The sequence below is a fragment of the Perognathus longimembris genome, chromosome 4 (genome assembly GCF_023159225.1).
Source record: "Perognathus longimembris pacificus isolate PPM17 chromosome 4, ASM2315922v1, whole genome shotgun sequence".
Lineage (NCBI taxonomy): Eukaryota > Metazoa > Chordata > Mammalia > Rodentia > Heteromyidae > Perognathus > Perognathus longimembris.
Genome location: NC_063164.1, coordinates 27514117 through 27532490, shown reverse-complemented (window position 1 = coordinate 27532490; position 18374 = coordinate 27514117). Strand labels below are relative to the sequence as shown.

The 18374-nt window shown below is 36.6% G+C and overlaps 1 protein-coding gene across 6 annotated transcripts in view; it reads right to left on the bottom strand.

Moving 5' to 3' along the window:
* Window positions 1–18374, bottom strand: part of Raph1 (Ras association (RalGDS/AF-6) and pleckstrin homology domains 1) — an 81186-nt gene that overhangs the window by 45735 nt on the left and 17077 nt on the right. For 4 of the 6 annotated variants that reach the window (XM_048344908.1, XM_048344907.1, XM_048344910.1 and 1 more), the window contains 3 exons: window positions 13887–13920; window positions 3863–3982; window positions 778–883 (listed from right to left, as the gene is read on the bottom strand). In XM_048344908.1, the coding sequence (XP_048200865.1) occupies window positions 778–883; window positions 3863–3982 (226 nt within the window). In that variant the 5' untranslated portion in view covers window positions 13887–13920. Of the gene's footprint in view, window positions 1–777; window positions 884–3862; window positions 3983–13886; window positions 13921–18374 lie in introns of those variants that run through there. The other 2 variants (XM_048344909.1, XM_048344912.1) reach the window with 2 other exon arrangements.

Sequence of the window (18374 nt, the reverse complement as noted above, 5' to 3'; positions counted from 1 at the left end):
GCTAGCCTTGAGCAAAAAGAAACCAGGGACAGTGCTAAGGCCGAGTTCAAGGCCCATGACTAGAAAAAAAAAAAAGTAAATTCTACACATTATAGAATTGCCTAGGTAGAATACATTAAGTAAAGAAATTGATAAGAAATCTTATTAAAATTAGTAACAAATAACAAGGTATGGTGGCTCAAAGCTCTAATCCCAGTTACTCTAGAGAAGAAGGTGATTAGAAGGACCATTAGCCTGGGTGGATATAGGGGAGGGTTTAGTGAGACCTCATCTTATATGTCTGTAATCCCAGCTCTGCAAGGAGCCACAAGTGAGTCCAGCCATGAGCAACACACACACACACACACACACACACACACACACACACGATCCTACATTAAAAAAACAAACAATCAAAAGAAAACAAAGGAGAACTAGGAGAGCTGGAGGAATTCAAGTGGCAGAACTCCTGCCCAGCAAGTGCCAGTTCAAACCCTAGGATCACACACGCAAAATAAATAATAAATTCCTTTTAATCCAGTGACAGAACAACAATGAAATTATTTAACTTGCTGTGAGGTTCCTCCTATGTATGAACTTTGTCAGTAAATAAAGTAACTAGAAAATATGTTTCAGATGCTCTTTTCTGTGATAATCTTAGTATTATGCACAAATCAAGCATATAGCTTTTACATTGAGTCTTGTATTTGAAATTGCAGCTACATTATTCCTATACTATCTAACATAAACTTATCATTATCTAACTTACATATTACTTTATACTTAATTACATCTTACCATTCAAGTTGTATATGGAGAATCGGTAAGAAAAATTGGCCATGTTTGTTTCCTGGCGAAGAGGAGACCTTTTTACTGGTTCTGTAGGCTTGTCAGAATCCAAACTCTAAAAAAAAATAAATAAATAAAAAGAATTCAAAAAGTCATATTCAAGTCTTAATTATACAAAAAGATGACATTTGCCATATGATTAAGTGAACTGTCATATAATAACCAAACCAAAAATCTTAAGGAAAAGCATACTTAGTTTTCCACATTATTTTCATTTATTTATATATATATATATATATATATATATGCTTAAGAACGTGAGACTTGACACTGTCATAGTTCAGAATAAATATCTTTTCTTCTTCCTTTTTATTTTTCCCTTTTTTTTTGTTGGTCCTGAGGCTTGAACCCAAGGCCTGGGCATTGTTCCTGAGCCTCTTTATGCTCAAGGATAGTGCTCTATCATTTGAGCCACAGTACCACTTCCAGCTTTTTCTAAGTAGTTTAAAGGAGGACTTTCCTGCTCAGGCTGGCTTTGAACCATGATCTCAGCCTCCTGGGTAGCTAGGATTACAGGTGTGAGCCATGAGCGCCCAGTGTGTGCATGCATGTGTACTCTCTCTCTCTCTCTGGTGTTACTAGGGTTTGAACTTGAGGCTCCTGCTTAGTAGGTCTACCACTTGAACTACAACTCTAGCTCTTTAAGTTTTTTCCCCCAATACATCTTAGAGATCAACCTCATCTCACATAATTCTGCTATCAAATAAACAAGGAACATGAGTATGGGCATGGTAAATGGAAAAGAAACATGCAGAGTTCTAATAATTCTTTCCTCAGAAGATAAAGGTTTTGTTGCAACAGAACCTCATTCACTGGCATAAAGTAACCTGAAGATAAGGGACAGTCCTGGGCTCAAAGTTAGTGAGACCTCAAACCTTAGCAAAAAGAACAATCACCACTTCAAACAGTAATAGAATGGTTTTACCAAGATCTCAGGATAAAGGCAAATCCTAACTCTACTGCACTGCCTGTGTCAAAACTATAATTAGACCTACACTCAGGTATAAGTGACTTGTCAGTTATCTGGCCATCTTCTATTTAATTAAAATTTTTGTTAATTTTTGTGATACTAAAGATTGAACCAAGGGCCTTGTGCACAACAAGCACACACTATACCTGATCTTCCCCACCCCCCCCCTACAATAAGAAAAAAGGATACAACAAAGAACTTGGGAAAAAAAAAAAAAGAGAGAGAGCTGGGAATATGGCCTAGTGGCAATAGTGCTTGTCTCGTATACATGAAGGCCTGGGTTTGATTCCTCAGCACCACATATATAGAAAACGGCCAGAAGTGGCGCTGTGGCTCAAGTGGCAGAGTGCTAGCCTTGAGCAAAAGGAAGCCAGGGACAGTGCTCAGGCCCTGAGTCCAAGGCCTAGGGCTGGCAAAAAAAAAAAAAAAAGAAAAAGAAAAAGAAATTCATTTTATTGTGTATAGAAATTGTCAAAGATTACAACTGGGGGCTGGGGATATGGCCTAGTGGCAAGAGTGCTTGCCTCGTATACATGAGGCCCTGGGTTCAATTCCCCAGCACCACATATACAGAAAATGGCCAGAAGTGGCGCTGTGGCTCAAGTGGCAGAGTGCTAGCCTTGAGCAAAAAGAAGCCAGGGACAGTGCTCAGGCCCTGATTCCAAGCCCCAGGACTGGCCAAAAAAAAAAAAAAAACAAAAGATTACAACTGGTCTTTCAAAACTTTCATTTCTATCCAAATTAATTATTATTTAATATTACTAAGCACTATTATTTGAATAAATTTTAAAATTTAAAAAGAATGTTAAATATTCTATTTGTAGAGTCATGGCATTAGGTTAGAATGCTATCTTTTCTATTCATTTATTTCAAGATAAAATTAATAAAGATAGTGTGTATGTCCTAATTTTAAAGCTTCCAAATGAAGAACATCCGCAGTCTCTTCCGTGCCCTATTTTAAAGTTTCGTATAACAAGGAGGAAATTTTCCTTTAACTTAATTCTTCCACAGCAACTTAAGTCCTAAACCTCCTTTTCTCAGTAGAATGGGAGAATTAAAAAGTATCTAGTGTGTTCTATAAAACAACTTGAGTATTGTAGATGAGTACCTTACTAGACTAGCTAGATCAAATAAATGGGCATTTATTATGATTCCCCGCTTGTGTCCAGGGTGCTGGGGCAACAACAACAACAAAAAAGCAAATACTCCTTAGGCTAAGAAACTGGTAATAAAATAGCAAATACTCCTTAGGCTAAGAAACTGGTAATAAAATTCCCTTGTTAGGGAATTGCTAAGAATTTTCTTCAAGAAAAATTTACAATGCACAGAAAGTTTTTACACCTATTTTAGAAAAATTGCTAACTACTACTTAAAACCTAAATTTGATCTAATAAAAAGTTGGAAGTACCACCATTAACTTTGATGTGCACAAATGACACCATGTAGGGAACTAAAGTAATAAAATAAACAAGGCATTTGAGTTTCTAGTCACTTAGATCATTTATGCATTTCTTAAAAGTTTTCAAAATGCTGAAAAGCAGCATATTAGCATTAAGTCACACTATACAAGGTTTAAATCTAAGATATATTTACATGATAAAAGGAGATGGAGATTGTCATGTTAAGCAAAATAAGCCAAACTCCTACAAATATTACATATTTTCTCTCATGTGGAATCTAACTTTTTCTTTTAAAGACATGAAAGTAGAAGGGCAACTATTTAGGAAGAGAAAGGAAACACACAAGAGTAGGCAAGGGAAAAGGGGGAAACAAGGATGAATGGGTGATTATGACAAAAACATACTTATATGCATGCATGACAGTGCCACAATGAACCTTACTGCTTTGTACAATACATAGTAATAAGAAGTCTTTAGAATAACCATAGAGGATACTATCTAGTGTTACTGTTATTATTCATTTACGTGTTAATGTTTTGATCATGTTTCCGTCTTAGCAATATTTTAAAACTTAATTTACACGTATATCCTTACGTCTGCAAATGAAATTGTTTAAATGCAATGACTTCAAATCTTAACCAATGTTTCGAGCACCACTTCTAACCTGAGTTAGTTTGTCTAGCTCCCCAAGCCATGCTCCAAACATTTTGTCCAGGTCTTGATCCTCCTTATCACTGTCTTCTTCAGCACCATGATCAATTTCTTCATCTGATAGCTGCTCCATCTGAAAAAGGAGCATTTATGTTGAATAATTAGTTACAAAGTTAACTTGGAAACTTATGTAGTACATGCTCTGATATATGCGGCAACTCTCAAAAGTCAACCTCCAATAGATAATTTTGAATTACATAATTTTAATTTATTTCTAGTTACATAACTTTGAAAAACCAATTTTTAAGATCTGTGATATATATATATATGTATATATATATATATGTATATATATATATATACACAAGATACAAATACTGGGACTGGAACTCAGTGCTCTGAGCTTTTGGTTGTCCCTCCCCTCTTCTCTCCCCCCCATCCTCAGGATTGGTGCTGCTTGAGCCACACCACCAGTTCTGCCTTTCTTTGCTGGCTAACTGTAGGTAAGTGTCTCCAATTTGTTGTGAACCTGGCTGGCTTTGATTCTCAATCCCCAGATCTCACCCATTTGAGTAGCTGGATCATAGGTACAAGTCACCTGGCCTAGATGCGAACTTTTATAAAGGTCCCTAAGAGCTTGACTAAAGCCAATACACACACACACACACACACACACACACACACACACACACACACACACACACACACACCATCATAAATAATAAAGGACCAAAATGATGTTAGTAGAATGTGTTAGTCCTCAGGACTAGGTGTTTTATAAGAAACTCTTCATATGATTTTATAATAACTCTTTAAGGTAATTGTTCAGTTGCAAATGAAGAAAATTAGGCTCAGAGAAACTCAATATACTCTGAATTTGTTACTCTTACATAGTAACTCCCTCCCCCCACCCCCAGTTACTCCTAATAAACTTCAGTTACATTCTGAAATGCAGTTACTGCTTGGTAACTTTTCCCAAGGCTCACATGTAGCAGTAAATGGCAGTGTGAGAATTTGAAGGCAAATGTGTATGATTTAAGTTATATCCTAGATTTCAAACTGCCTGCAATAGAGGTGCCACCATATAAAGAGATGAGTTTGAGAAAGGTATAAAAAAATAAAATCCTCCTTGCTTTATTCTAATCATAAGCAGTATCTTATAAGCATGGTAACTGCTATGTGGGGGGAGGGGGAGGGAAGAAACAATGAAAACCAGCAGGCTGCTGTGATGGTATAGGAAAGAAGTTTATAAGGCCTCAACTACTGGATAGAGATGAATAATAAACATGTAAATTTGGACTGTACACAATTCCAAGTGTTTGCTATTTACTCATTTTATATTTATTAGTTCACAAAATCCTTGGAACAATCATACAAAATAGATACAATTACCCTTATATACTGACAAAACAAAAAAGTACAGCTTCCCTAAAGTCCTTCTACACAGCAAGAATTCAAATGTATTCAGGCCCATGCTCTTAAATTGTACAACACTAAACTTTTGTGAGATTAAAAATACTTAGAAAAGAAAAGGGTAAGGTCAAAAGAACTCAAAAGATTGATCTGGAATAGGAAAGGGTGATGTACAGAGAAATAAGGGATAATTCCTAGATTTCTGGTTTCAAGAACTAAGTGGGAAATGCTACTCTTAACTAAGACTAATGAAGGGTGGGCTGGGAAGGGGAGCAGATTATTTTTAAAGTAAGACTGGATTAAATGTCCAATTAGAAAAACAATGAGGAAACACAGACTCAGCTAATGAAAAGGCTCAAATTCATCTGAGTAATATTTCAAAATCACGTTTATTACAGAATAATAGAATACACCTAACAATGATTTAAACTAAATTATATTTATTTTATTCATGAAATAGAAACAAAATGATGGCTGTGTTATCTACTATTGCTTTTATGTTGGTTGGTTTCATCTTACCAATAAAAATAATTGAGCTCAATTACTATAGAACAAAACTGATAGCCAGGTTAAGTTTTCCATGAATTTTTCCTCATGAATCTTCCTTTCTGGAGATATTTACCGTTCTGTTTGTGAAAGGGGATAGTGTTTATCAATAAGACTGGCCTTAGGTTAGGGCTTAAGAATTTGGTTAAACATATTCCTGGAAGAACAAATACAAAGAGCAAAGGAGAAGAAAGATGTGTTTGAGAGAATGTCATGAGATTGAGACAAATACAAGAAAGAAAAGTAAGGCCTTAAAGTTAATGATCAAAGTAGGACCTGTCATATAAAGCCTGGGAAGAAAACCAACACTATGGTGTCTTGTATTATCTGCCAACTCTCTGCCATGCCCGGCAAGCCACTAGATTCTTTTTTTTTTTTTTTTTTTGCCAGTCCTGGGCCTTGGACTCAGGGCCTGAGCACTGTCCCTGGCTTCTTTTTGCTCAAGGCTAGCACTCTGCCACTTGAACCATAGAGCCACTTCTGGCCATTTTCTGTATATGTGGTGCTGGGGAATTGAACCCAGGGCTTCAAGTATACGAGGCAAGCACTCTTGCCACTAGGCCATATTCCCAGCCACTAGATTCTTAAACATGGAAGTGAAGGGGGAAAGGGCCAGAAGAGTACTTTAATCGAAGGACAGGGTGGCTTCTAAGTTTTAAAAAATGACCACTATAAGACTACTTCCAATATTAAGTAGAGATAATTATAGATTAGGAAATGGAAATCCTAGTAGGAAAACCAACTTACACAAGTACAGAAAAACTCATGGTATATAGAAAAATGTTTTATAACAATAGCTCCTTTTGCCCTTTTAATGAAAAAAAATGTTTTTCTACAAGTTTTAAGTGCCCTATACTTAAAACTACATGAAAACTCTCAAAAGACAGGAGAGCAGAGTTGCTGCTAGAGTTTCCTCTAGTATGCTCAATGTTCCAGAGACATGAAAAGCTTGGATTTCATTTAACATTTATGGTATGTCTTCTTCTATGTGTCAGCTATGAGATGAACAGATGAACGCAATGGCCTCTGTGGTTGAGTTCTATATGATCTAGGAAGGAACTAGCAAGGAAAACAGTAACGATGAAATGCTGTGTTAAGTGTTTTAACAGATTTATGTTAAATGAGTGTTGTTTAACTCAATTTGAAAAGGAGAAAGGATGATGTTTCAGTAGAGATGGGAAGAGTGGATGTACAAGGGAAAGAGAAGATAAGGATAATTTATGTGGGGCAAGCATTATGTACAAGTATATAAAGGTATAAAAGTAAGGCATATATTGAGAACTAAGTAGCTTAGTGTTTCTTAAGTACAAAGAGGTGATTAAAAAACCTCTGGGAGAAAGGAGTTTAGAGAGATGGGAGAAGTAAAATTATAAGTCTTATTGAAGAGTTGGACTGTACTGAAGAGTTTATCCTGTAAAGCAGTATTTTTTTCTATCTATGGTCTGCTGGTTGATTTGTATCAAAACTACCTGAAATATTTCTTTAAAAGTTTTTAAATGGGGGTTGGGAAAGTGGCTTAGTGGTAGAGTGCTTACATGAACATGCATGAAGCCCTGGGTTTGATTCCTCAGTACCACATTAAAAAAAAAAGTCAGAATTGGTGTTGTGGCTCAAGTGGTAGAGTGCTAGCCTTCAGCAAAAGAAGCTCAAGGACACTGTCCAGGCCCTGTATTCAAGCCCCAGGACTGGCAACAAAACAAAACAAACAAACAAACAACCAAAAAAACCCACTCGTTTTTAATGACCTGATTAGGACCTACGAAATACTAACAGTAAGGGGATAAGAAATTTTTAATAAGTTCACCTATGTATTATTTACGTACACTAGTTTGATAACTAAAGAAGAAATAAGTTTGTTTTGTTGCAATTACTGGGAAGATTTTTTTTTTTTTTTTGCCAGTAATGGGGCTTGAACTCAGGGCCTGAGCACTGTCCCTGGCCTCTTTTTGCTCAAGGCTAGCACTCTGCCACTTGAGCCACAGCGCCACCTCTGGCTTTTTCTATATATGTGGTACTGAGGAATTGAACCCAGGGCTTCATGTATACGAGACAAGCACTTTTACCACTAGGCCATATATTTCCAGCCTTGGGAAGATTTTTAAAACAATAAATAACGCAGTTTTGTATGTCCAATTAAGTTTTGAGGCAGAAGAAATGAGAATGAGTAATATTCCTGCAAACCATGAAGAAATTAGGCATTTTGATTCCAAAATTAACACATCCCAATTACTCCTTCATTACTAAAACCTCATTTTCTCAATTATTCAGTGAGAAGTTTTAGTTATTTCCAATTATGTTTCAGTAGCTTTCTTCCTCAAAGTTTTTTTTAATACCTCCTACACTGCTGTAATATGATAAATAATTCTAAAGATAAACACACAGTAGAAAAAAGGGTTTTATGTGTTGACTTTCATGTTCAAGGAGTTCTCCCAACTGTGCAAGATACAACTAATGCAGTATAAAAGCAAGAGGAAGGAAACCAAAATTAGACAAAAGAAACAATAAAAAACCTGTGTTATATTTAGTAATGCACAAAAAGAGGAAGAGGACCCCTCACAGGGAAGAGTGAGGAAGTGAGAGCTGAAAAGAAATAGGATATAACACAATGTAAAAAGGGCTGCGAATCAGGGATGGCTGGCTGTTAACTATATATGAGTATGGGATGGTATCTGGAATGTTTGATTGGTTTGTTACTTGATGTACAACTATTATTCTTTCACCCCTGGATCTTTAGTTCTGCTTTGAACTAAGTGCTATCATTTGTAAACTGCTGAAACAGAAACTGGGAATCTAGTAGTCTTAGAAGTTTTAAAAGCTGGTTGCCCCCCAAATTTAACAATTTTTTGTCCCTTAGTGTTTCTTTTAAAAGAAATCCCGTTCCATGCCTATACAAAGTTTTCTAAGCATCTTAGTTTTGTACCTTTTGTTAAATAAACACCATTTTATAGCTCTTAATTTATAAATCAAATAAATTTTATTTTAAAGAAAAAGATCAAAAGTTGCTTTTGTAATCTATCACTAAAATTTCCTCTTCAGATTAGTGGTCTTCAACATAAAGGGTCAATGTTCTACTTGGGATTGAATACTAAAAAGTACTTTGCCTACAAACATTATGATAGGAACTACATCGTATGTATACACACACACAGATATATACATACACATACGTTAAAAAAGCAATTCAATGGTTTTAAGGAACATTAATACTGAGAAGGATAAACATAGAGATATAGTGATTAACAAAGCTCTTTCTGTAGGTCTAGCATGTAACCATTTCCAAGGAAGCTATTGGTCTGTAAGTGTTCAAAGGGACTAAGAAGGAAGCAGTACTCTTACTGAGAGGTTTCTCAGGAGCAAGCCACAGTTTACTAGGCACCAGGGAAATTGGATGGGGAGACTGGTTCTCCGATAGGCACCAGGGAAATTGGATGGGGAGACTGGTTCTCCGGGAGAGCACTGATAGTTTTGCAGTTTCCACAGGGAACTGAACCTGTCTAACTGAAAGCTGTACTATTTCTGGGCCAGCCAAGGGGAAATTTTTTATCAAGAGGAGAGAAAAGTGCTTCACCAGAAATTATTTACATCCTCCAGGTTTCTCTCTTTCTCTCTTAGCTAGGATGTAAAAACACAGTCTCTTCATTATCATGTACATTCCCAGTAAGTAATTAGAGATAAGGAAGCACACAAAAAACATACTAGTATTTTAACAGCTGTCATAAAGGTTATAATGCTTAAGAGTTAAGTCAAATCAAAGGCAATTTACCTAATTTAATGTTTTATTTATCAAGCAGTTAATTACATCCCTTATAACAGAAATTATTTTTTCAAAACAATGAGCCATATTCTCATGAAAATAGCATTCATTTACACAAGATTTTCATAAGCTTAGATATTCTGAATCTCTTAAACCCTGAACAGTAACTCTTTATATAACCTAGCAAAAACAATCTTAGTTCAATGTTCTATAAAGAAACTCTTGCTGGGCACCAGGGGCTCATGCCTATTATCCTAGCTACTTGAAGGCTGAGATCTGAGGATCATGGTTCAAAGCCAGCCCATGGAAGGAAAGTCCCTGAGACTCTTATCTCCAATTAACCACCAGCCCATGGAAGGAAAGTCCCTGAGACTCTTATCTCCAATTAACCACCAGAAAATTGGAAGTGGTGCTGTGGCTCAAGTGGTAGATTACTAGCTGAAGAGCTAGTTGCCCAGGCCTGAAATTCAAGATCCATGACAGAGAGAGAGAGAGAGAGAGAGAGAGAGAGAGAGAGAGAGAGAGAGAGAGAGAGAGAGAGAGAGAAATGCTTAGCATTATTAACAGAACAAACTTCTAAGAATCATTTCTTACAGGTACCTACTATACAACATGCAATCAACCATTATGTGAAACCACAGAGGAACTAAAAAAAAAATAAAAAAACAACAAAAAAGAGTAACCATAATTCTACTGTTTATATTTTAACTTCTATACTTTATTTCAAGAGCTGTGACATACGTAAATTTTGTTGTTTTAAGCCACTCACTGTGTGGCAATTTAGTGTGGCAGCCCTAGGAAACAGTCATATATATACACATACAAATACACATGTACACAAACGTGACCAGTGCACACATGTACACAAAAACATGGGGCTTCTGCCTCTCCACAAATTCATCTTTCTTCTTTACCACACCTTGAACTTTCCAGTTGTGATACAGGTAGGCATGTAAGAATCTCATATAGGAGAATTTACCTTTAAACTCTTGATTGCAGGTGTTGGTGGCTCATGACTGTAATCCTAGTGACTCAGAAAACTGAGCTCTGAAGATGGAGGTTCAAGGCCAGCCTAGGCAGAAAAGACTGTGGGATTCTATTTCTAATAAACCACTAGAAAACCAGAAGTGGCACTGTGGCTCAAAGTGGTAGAGCAGTACCCTTGAGCAAAAAGAGTTTAGGGACAGGGCCGAGGCCCTGAGTTTAAGCCCAAGGACCAATAAAAAAACAAACAAACAAAAAACCAAACTCTTGAAAGCTGAGAGGCAGGCAGTGTTTTTCTATACTTTTGCTCCATTATCCCCTACTAGAAAGCCAATGTTTGTCAACAATTGCAATTCTAAAGACAACTCATACTTTCAGGGGAAAGAAAGGTGGCAGATACTTGCAGCCTACAGCTTGAACACCACTGTGTTGCTGTGAACCAACACAAAGTTTCAAGCAGGTAATGGCAGGATAGAAATAAACAGAGAAATGTATATATGTATCGTAGATATTTTCTATCCGTGTACAACACACAAACATTTCCACTATCAGGATCTAGTAGCAGTTACACCCCAGGGGCAATCAGCACACTTCCTGATTTTTGGTTTCTAAATACATACACTACACGAAAAGTAATCAGAGATCCTTGAAATAACAAAATAAGAGGAGTTAGACAAAATAAGAGGAGTCCCTAAAATATCTTATTGTGCAAGTAAATGCTCAATTAATGATGGGTACAGGTCAAATATAGATAGGAATCAGTCTGAAGCATGTCTCAGAAACCTAATCTGAGAGTTTAAGCATCAAAATAAATTATGACAAAACAAACTATATCTTACTGAATAAAGTAAAATCTACTAACTCATACTGAAATACATAAAAAGGTTCTTCCATAGAATGCCAACTGGTATTAGAGCAATAGACAAAATAACAGAAATCACCATTTTTATAATTACTGACATAACTATAAACTCATTTTTAAAGTAATGAAAATTCAATCTATTTCTTTAAATTCAAGGCAGCAATCACCAACATAAATTAAAGCAGTAGGTAAAACTTTTACGAGACAACATATTCTAAAAATACTTCCCCACAAATTACAGGGAAGACACTGTCCAAGTGATAACAATATCACTAATATTGAGGCAAACTAATATCACATGAGTCCTGTTACAATGGACTACAGACACATCATTCTGTGGCATTAAATCATTAAGAGGCATTAATAGGTCATTTTATAATTGGCCTATAGCTTCCAAAACTGTGAGGATGAGGAAATGTTTCATAATAAAAGGAACTTAAAGAGATACCAACTAAATGCAATGCTTGATCCAAGATCCAGGACCTAGGGAGCATGTATATAACAACTATAAAGGACAAATCACAAAATATGACTATGGATTTTAAGTTACTCAGTTAATAATTCAGTAACAGTATTGAATTAATGATGTATTTTCAGATTTTCTTAATAGTGCTTCAGTCACATAAAAAAAAATCTATCCTAGCTCTGTAATCTTACCATATAGAAAGAGGAACAAGACTTAGCATCTCAAAACAATAAAATAAATGAAAATAAAAAAAATTGATGTACCTATGTAACTTGTGGGCAGGGTTGGGAGGGGGAAACTGGAAGAAAGCAGAGGAAAGCATGACACTGACCAAAAAAATGATATTCATTACCTGACTTATAAAATGGTAACCCCTCTGTACAACACCTTAATAATAACAACAAAACTGTACTTAAAAAAAAAACATTTTATTCTGAGGGAACATACACTAAAGAATTTTGCCATAAAGTGACACAATGTTTCCAGTTTCTTCTCATAGGACTCAGGGAAAAATGTGGGGGAAGGAGAGGGAGAGGAAGAGGGGGAGGGGGATTGGGAGGAGGAGGGGGAGAGAGAATGTATAGGGATGGGGATCCAGAAATGTTAAACTGGCAAACTGTAACTAAACTGTGTAAAGGGTATCTGAGATCGTTTATAATCTTTTTGGTTCTGGTTTCTGGCACTGGGTTTTGAATTTAGAGGTTCATTTTTGCTGCTGAGCCCTATAAAAAGCCATTTCTGCTATTTATTTTTGAGGTTAGTTCTCATTTTTTTTGCCCATGCTGGCTTGGACCACAATTTTCCTATTTTATAGTTCCCGCCATAACTGAGATGACAAGTGTGTGCCACTACTCTGTTATTTTATGTTTGTTTCTTTTTTGCTGAGATAGAGTCCTGTGAACTTTTGGGCTAGCACCAGCCCGAAACCATAATCCTCTCAATCTCAGCATTCCAAACAGTGAGGATAACAGATGGGTACCACTGCGCTCAGCTACTAGTTGAGATGGGAAAATCATGTTTTGCCTAAACTGGCTTCAAACCACACTCTTTCTGATCTCTGTCTCCTGAATAGCTAGGATTATGGGTGTGAGCCACAGGCACCCAGCTGAGAATTGTTCATAATCTTACAGCTTTAAGTTTGAAATTACATTAAAATAAATTAAGGAAGGGAGAGGAAGAGGAAGGAAAAAATAAAGAGAAAAAGAACAGTCTGATTCTAGGAAAAGTTTGGTTGTAGATTAGTTAGGAAACAAGTCAACAGATGGATCATTTAAAACTAAGAAATACATTTAAAGAGACAAGAATAAGTGTGTAGTCTAAGAATACTGAAATAATTGTGCACAGTAGATCCTTTAGTATCTCGGGGGTTCCAAGGAGACCTCCATGGAGAAAAATTTACACTGCTTAGGATGTAGTGCTTACTGCTGTATTGTGGATGCCTGATTCATTTTCCCATTACACTGGCCTATTTACACTAAAGCCCATGCCACATTCTAAAGAAGTTCCAATAGGAGTCATTCCTCAGAAAAGGTCATTGTGGACCATTCTTAAAAGTCAGACAGTACAGCAGGAAAGGGGGCAAATGTGGGAAAAGGCATGCCGTGTACAACAGCACCTGGTACTTCTTGAGGGCAACCTGGCCATTTCTTTCCTGGGTTAAGGAAACTAGAAAAAAACTCATGTAGCAAGCTCAAATAAATACCTGATGTAGATAATAAGTAACTGTGAGGGCATACCTTAGCTAACAGCATTAAAAAAAAACTTTTTAAAAACTTTATTTTGTTAATAGCTAATGTACAATCTTGTAAATATACTAAGTATACTCACTGAATACAGTTTTAAAAGGAAGTTTTATGTATTATGTTTCAGTTTTAAAAACTGAATATTCAAATGCTATACTAAACAAAAGAAGAGTTGCATACTACTTTTGTGAGGCCTATGAGCTTTGTACCTTCCAATGGTATTTATAGTTAATCAGCCTGGCATTATGTAGTGGTTATGTGTGTACTTACCTTATCATCTTCCACACCCAATAGATTACAAACTCTGGAAAGAGAAGACTATATAGTGCTCAGTTTTTACATTAGAGCAATCCTTTCTTAAACTGAATTTCAACTTTTTTTCAACCAAACATTTCCAATTTAAGATGACTCAAAATTAGACAGCATTTAAAATGGTGTTGGTATGGGGCTTGAGCTCAGAGCTGACACTCTACCATGGGCTAAACCTCCACTTCTGGCTTTTTTTTTCTGGTTTCACTGGAGATAAGAATCTCTCAGATTTGTCTACCTGAGCTGGCTTTGAACAGGGATCCTCAAATCTTATTCTGTTGTGTAGTAGGATTACAAGCATGAGCCACTGGTGCCTGGCTATAGGTGTACTTATTAAAAACAAAAATGATCAACTTATCTGGTTCTAAATAAAACAACACATTTTAAAATTAACTTCCCTATTTATAGGGGAATGATTTAGGAAAAATCAGAAAATTTTACAACATATTTAGCTTTATTAGATAGAAAACTAAGTGTTTTATGCTTTATATTTCTAGAAGGCTGTTTCAATGCTATGATTCAATAGCTGTATTAATGACTGACAGAAACAAATGACTATTAGAAAGGCTTTCTGCACCTAAAAGTAGAGTTAAGCAATGAATCAGCTGAGATTCCAGAGTATAAGAAAGCATATTAGCATATCTGTCACAATGTATCTTTTCTCTCAAGTTCCTTCCCTCTTTTGCCTTTCCAAAGTTTTATTCCAATGGTATATCCCTACTCTACAATCTGCCATACATCATCATTTCTTTGAATTCTGTCTTCCAGTCTTAGTCACTGTATGTGTATGTGTGTGCATATCTATGTGTGTGGGTTCTTGGTTCGATCTGTTCTTTTTTTAATGCCAGGATTGAATCCAGCTTCTCATGTATGATAGGAAATGCTCTACCTCTGAGCTACTTCCTAGACCTATCTGAGACTAAATGAGCAGTCTAGAGACCTGAAATTCTTGTTCTAATTCTGCCACTAACTAGATACTTTGTTGAGTCCTTTAATTCCTTAGCACTCATTTTCTTAATCTGTAATGAGGATGGGATATTTTTATCAACATACATTGGTTATACAAGGGGAGTTTTCATTGAGACATTTCCACACATGTATACAATATATCCCTAACAACCTTATTTTATCACTATTCCTTACCCACCTTTCCTCTTCTTTTTAATTTTTATCTTTAAAACATTCAACATAACATAATATGATTCTTGATCTATGTCACTTCTATCATCATTCTCCCCCATCCCTCCCAATTTAAACCCTTCCCTCAATTTTCTTAATTTTGTAGAGTATGCATTGAATTTTATCACTGCTATCGATGCTTCCCCACTCCCTCTCCTCATTCAACTACTCTCCTCCCCTTAATCCCATTCCTCATTTTCTAGTACCTGATTCCTTGTGTTTTATTTTGTTGCACTATGAGTTAACCTTTCTAAAAGATTACATCATTTGGGTTCTCCACTGAATCTACCATATTTCTGCTAATATACTGGTATACATTTGGGATACTACCCTTTAGTATATATTTATGTATTTATAAATTCCAGGTTCCACATATGAGAGGAAACATACATCTTTTCTCTGTCCTCTTCTTGAATGAAGTTTATTTATTTATTTATTTGCCAGTCCTGGAGCTTAGACTCAGGGCCTGAGCACTGTCCCTGGCTTCTTTTTGTTCAAGGCTAGCACTCTACCACTTGAGACACAGCGCTACTTGTGGCTGTTTCTGTATATGTGGTGCTGAGGAATCAAATCCAGGGCTTCATGCATGCAAGGCAAGCACTCTACCACTACGCTACATTTCCAGCCAAAGTTCCAAAATTTATTTGCAAATTTCATTCTATATCCCTTCCACTTTATCAGTCTTCTCTCTAATCTTAATTCCAGACGACTGGTACACTTTAGGAATACTGTTTAACAGGAGGGAGAAGTTCAAGGAGCTGATTTTCTTGGCTTCTCCACAATCCAACTTCTTATCACACCTATGAATGAAGTCTTAGAAGAAGCCTGGAACTTGTCCAGTGTGCTTGGACTTCTAATTAATCCAATATGTTTAGACATTTTCCCCCACTTTTTTTGGTTTTGTTCTCAGAGTCTAATAATGCACTTGAAAAGCTAAAATGATCACAAGTATGATAATGAATTAAATATGATTTGCTGTTCAACAAACTGGATTTCAGAAGGCACAAAATATGACTATCAGTGAGAGAATGAATAGTATCCTAGGGTTGGCCTATTGCACACTTAAGCTTTATTTTTAAAAATTCAACCATTTTAAACCAATGGTTCAAGCTATAATCTATCTAATTGGTCTGAAGCCAGCCTCAGCCTGGGCAGGAAAGTCTCTGAGACTCTTTATCTCTAATTAAGCACCAACTAACCAGAAGTATAGCTATACCTCAAGGAGTAGAGAACTAGTGTTGAACTAAATAGCTCAGGGACAGCTCTCAGGCCCTGAGTTCAAGCCCTAGGACTAGCACAAAAAGATTAAAAAAATTAAATTTCAACCTTTTAAAAGACCCACATCTCTTCCCACCCTCATTCAGGGAGTTTGAACTCAGGGGTCCTCCTGCTGGGCAAAATACCCTACTACTTTGAGCCATATCCCCAGTTCCCCACACCAACTTTTTATTCTACTCCAAAATACAAATTGGAATTTTAAAATATTTGAAAATGTTTATCATCAAGTAAAATAAAAGCTTCCAGACAATACTACGGTATTTGTTCAGTGCTTCGGCATTCCTGATCCCTCCTCAACTCTGAACCTTGGGTGCATATGCATACACAATCTTGGGAGGTTGTTCTAGGGGTGTGGTACTCTCCTTTGAAAATGAGGATGGCAGTAATAACATTTCCAAATTCAATCAAAGAGAATCTTGGAAAGAGAAATGATTAGAAAGATCTTATACTTATACTTGCCTTTATTAACCTGTCAATAATATGTGAGCAGAACTTGAAATAAAATTCTATAACTTCAAGAGTATTTCTACATTAAAAACAAAAAACAATGATGTCCAAGCATTATAAGTTCTGGCAGATACTACACTGTGTATCAGTGATTTTTAAACTTTCAGACTGGGTAGAACAATTGTGGCAGGGTTGGTGCCCTGCTTTTGATTATGGCTAAAACTGGTCTCATATCCACAATATACACACACACACACACACACACACACACACACACACACACACATTCTGGTTCAAATAGAACATTCCATAGATAGCTAAAGAGGCATACATGGTTGAAGGTTAAATTGTTTATTATACTATTATTATACTATTTCGTATGCATTCCTAGATGAGAAAAATAAAATTTATTTTGTTAGGAGCTGGAATCTCAATTCAAACACTGAGGAGTTTCTGTGAATGTGCCAATGGAAAAATGAAGATAGGAATTCCATCTACCTTCTCCTCAGAAATCATGAAGAAAGAAGGAAATATTTAGTGCTGAAAAATGTGACCAAGCTAAAATTCTGTAACATCCTGCAAAATGATCACTGAAAACAAACAGACAAAAAAACTAAAGAAAAAATGTGAACTAAGTTGAGCATTGGTGGCTCACACCTATAAAACTGAGATCTAACAATCTAGAACTGGAGGCATGGCTCAAGTGGTAGGGCCATGAGCAAAAAAGCCAAGTAAGGGGCTGGGAAAATGGCCTAGTGGCAAGAGTGCTTGCCTCCTACACATGAAACTCTCGGTTCGATTCCCCAGCACCACATATATGGAAAATGGCCAGAAGGGGCACTGTGGCTCAGTGGCAGAGTGCTAGCCTTGAGCGGGAAGAAGCCAGGGACAGTGCTCGGGCCCTGAGTCCAAAGCCCAGGACTGGCCAAAAAAAAAAAAAAAGCCAAGTAAGAATGTAGGGGCTGGGAATATGGCCTAGTGGCAAGAGTGCTTGCCTCGTATACTTGAAGCCCTGGGTTCAATTCCCCAGCACCACATATACAGAAAATGGCCAGAAGTGGCGCTGTGGCTCAAGTGGCAGAGTGCTAGCCTTGAGCAAAAAAGAAGCCAGGGACAGTGCTCAGGCCCTAAGTTCACGGCCTAGGACTGGCCAAAAAAAAAAAAAAAAGAATGTAAGCTTCTGAGTTCAAGTCCCAGTACATACATGTACACACACACACACACACACACACACACACACACACACACACAGCAAAGTCTCAGGCAAACAATAACAGGAATTCACTGCCAGTAGACTTGACTTTGAGAAATATTTAAAGGAGTTCAATATAGAAAGTCACTGAACAAGTAGAGGTATAAATAAAAAATTTCATTTTTAATTTTTTCTTTCTCTCTCACTTTTTACTGTATATTTTGTTTTCTGAGATGGTCTTGCTACTATGCAGTTGAGGCTGATCTCAAACTAGCTACCTGCTTCAGTTTCCTGAGTGCTAAGATGACGTCACTATGCTATGCATCTATTTTTCTTATTCTTAACTGACCTAA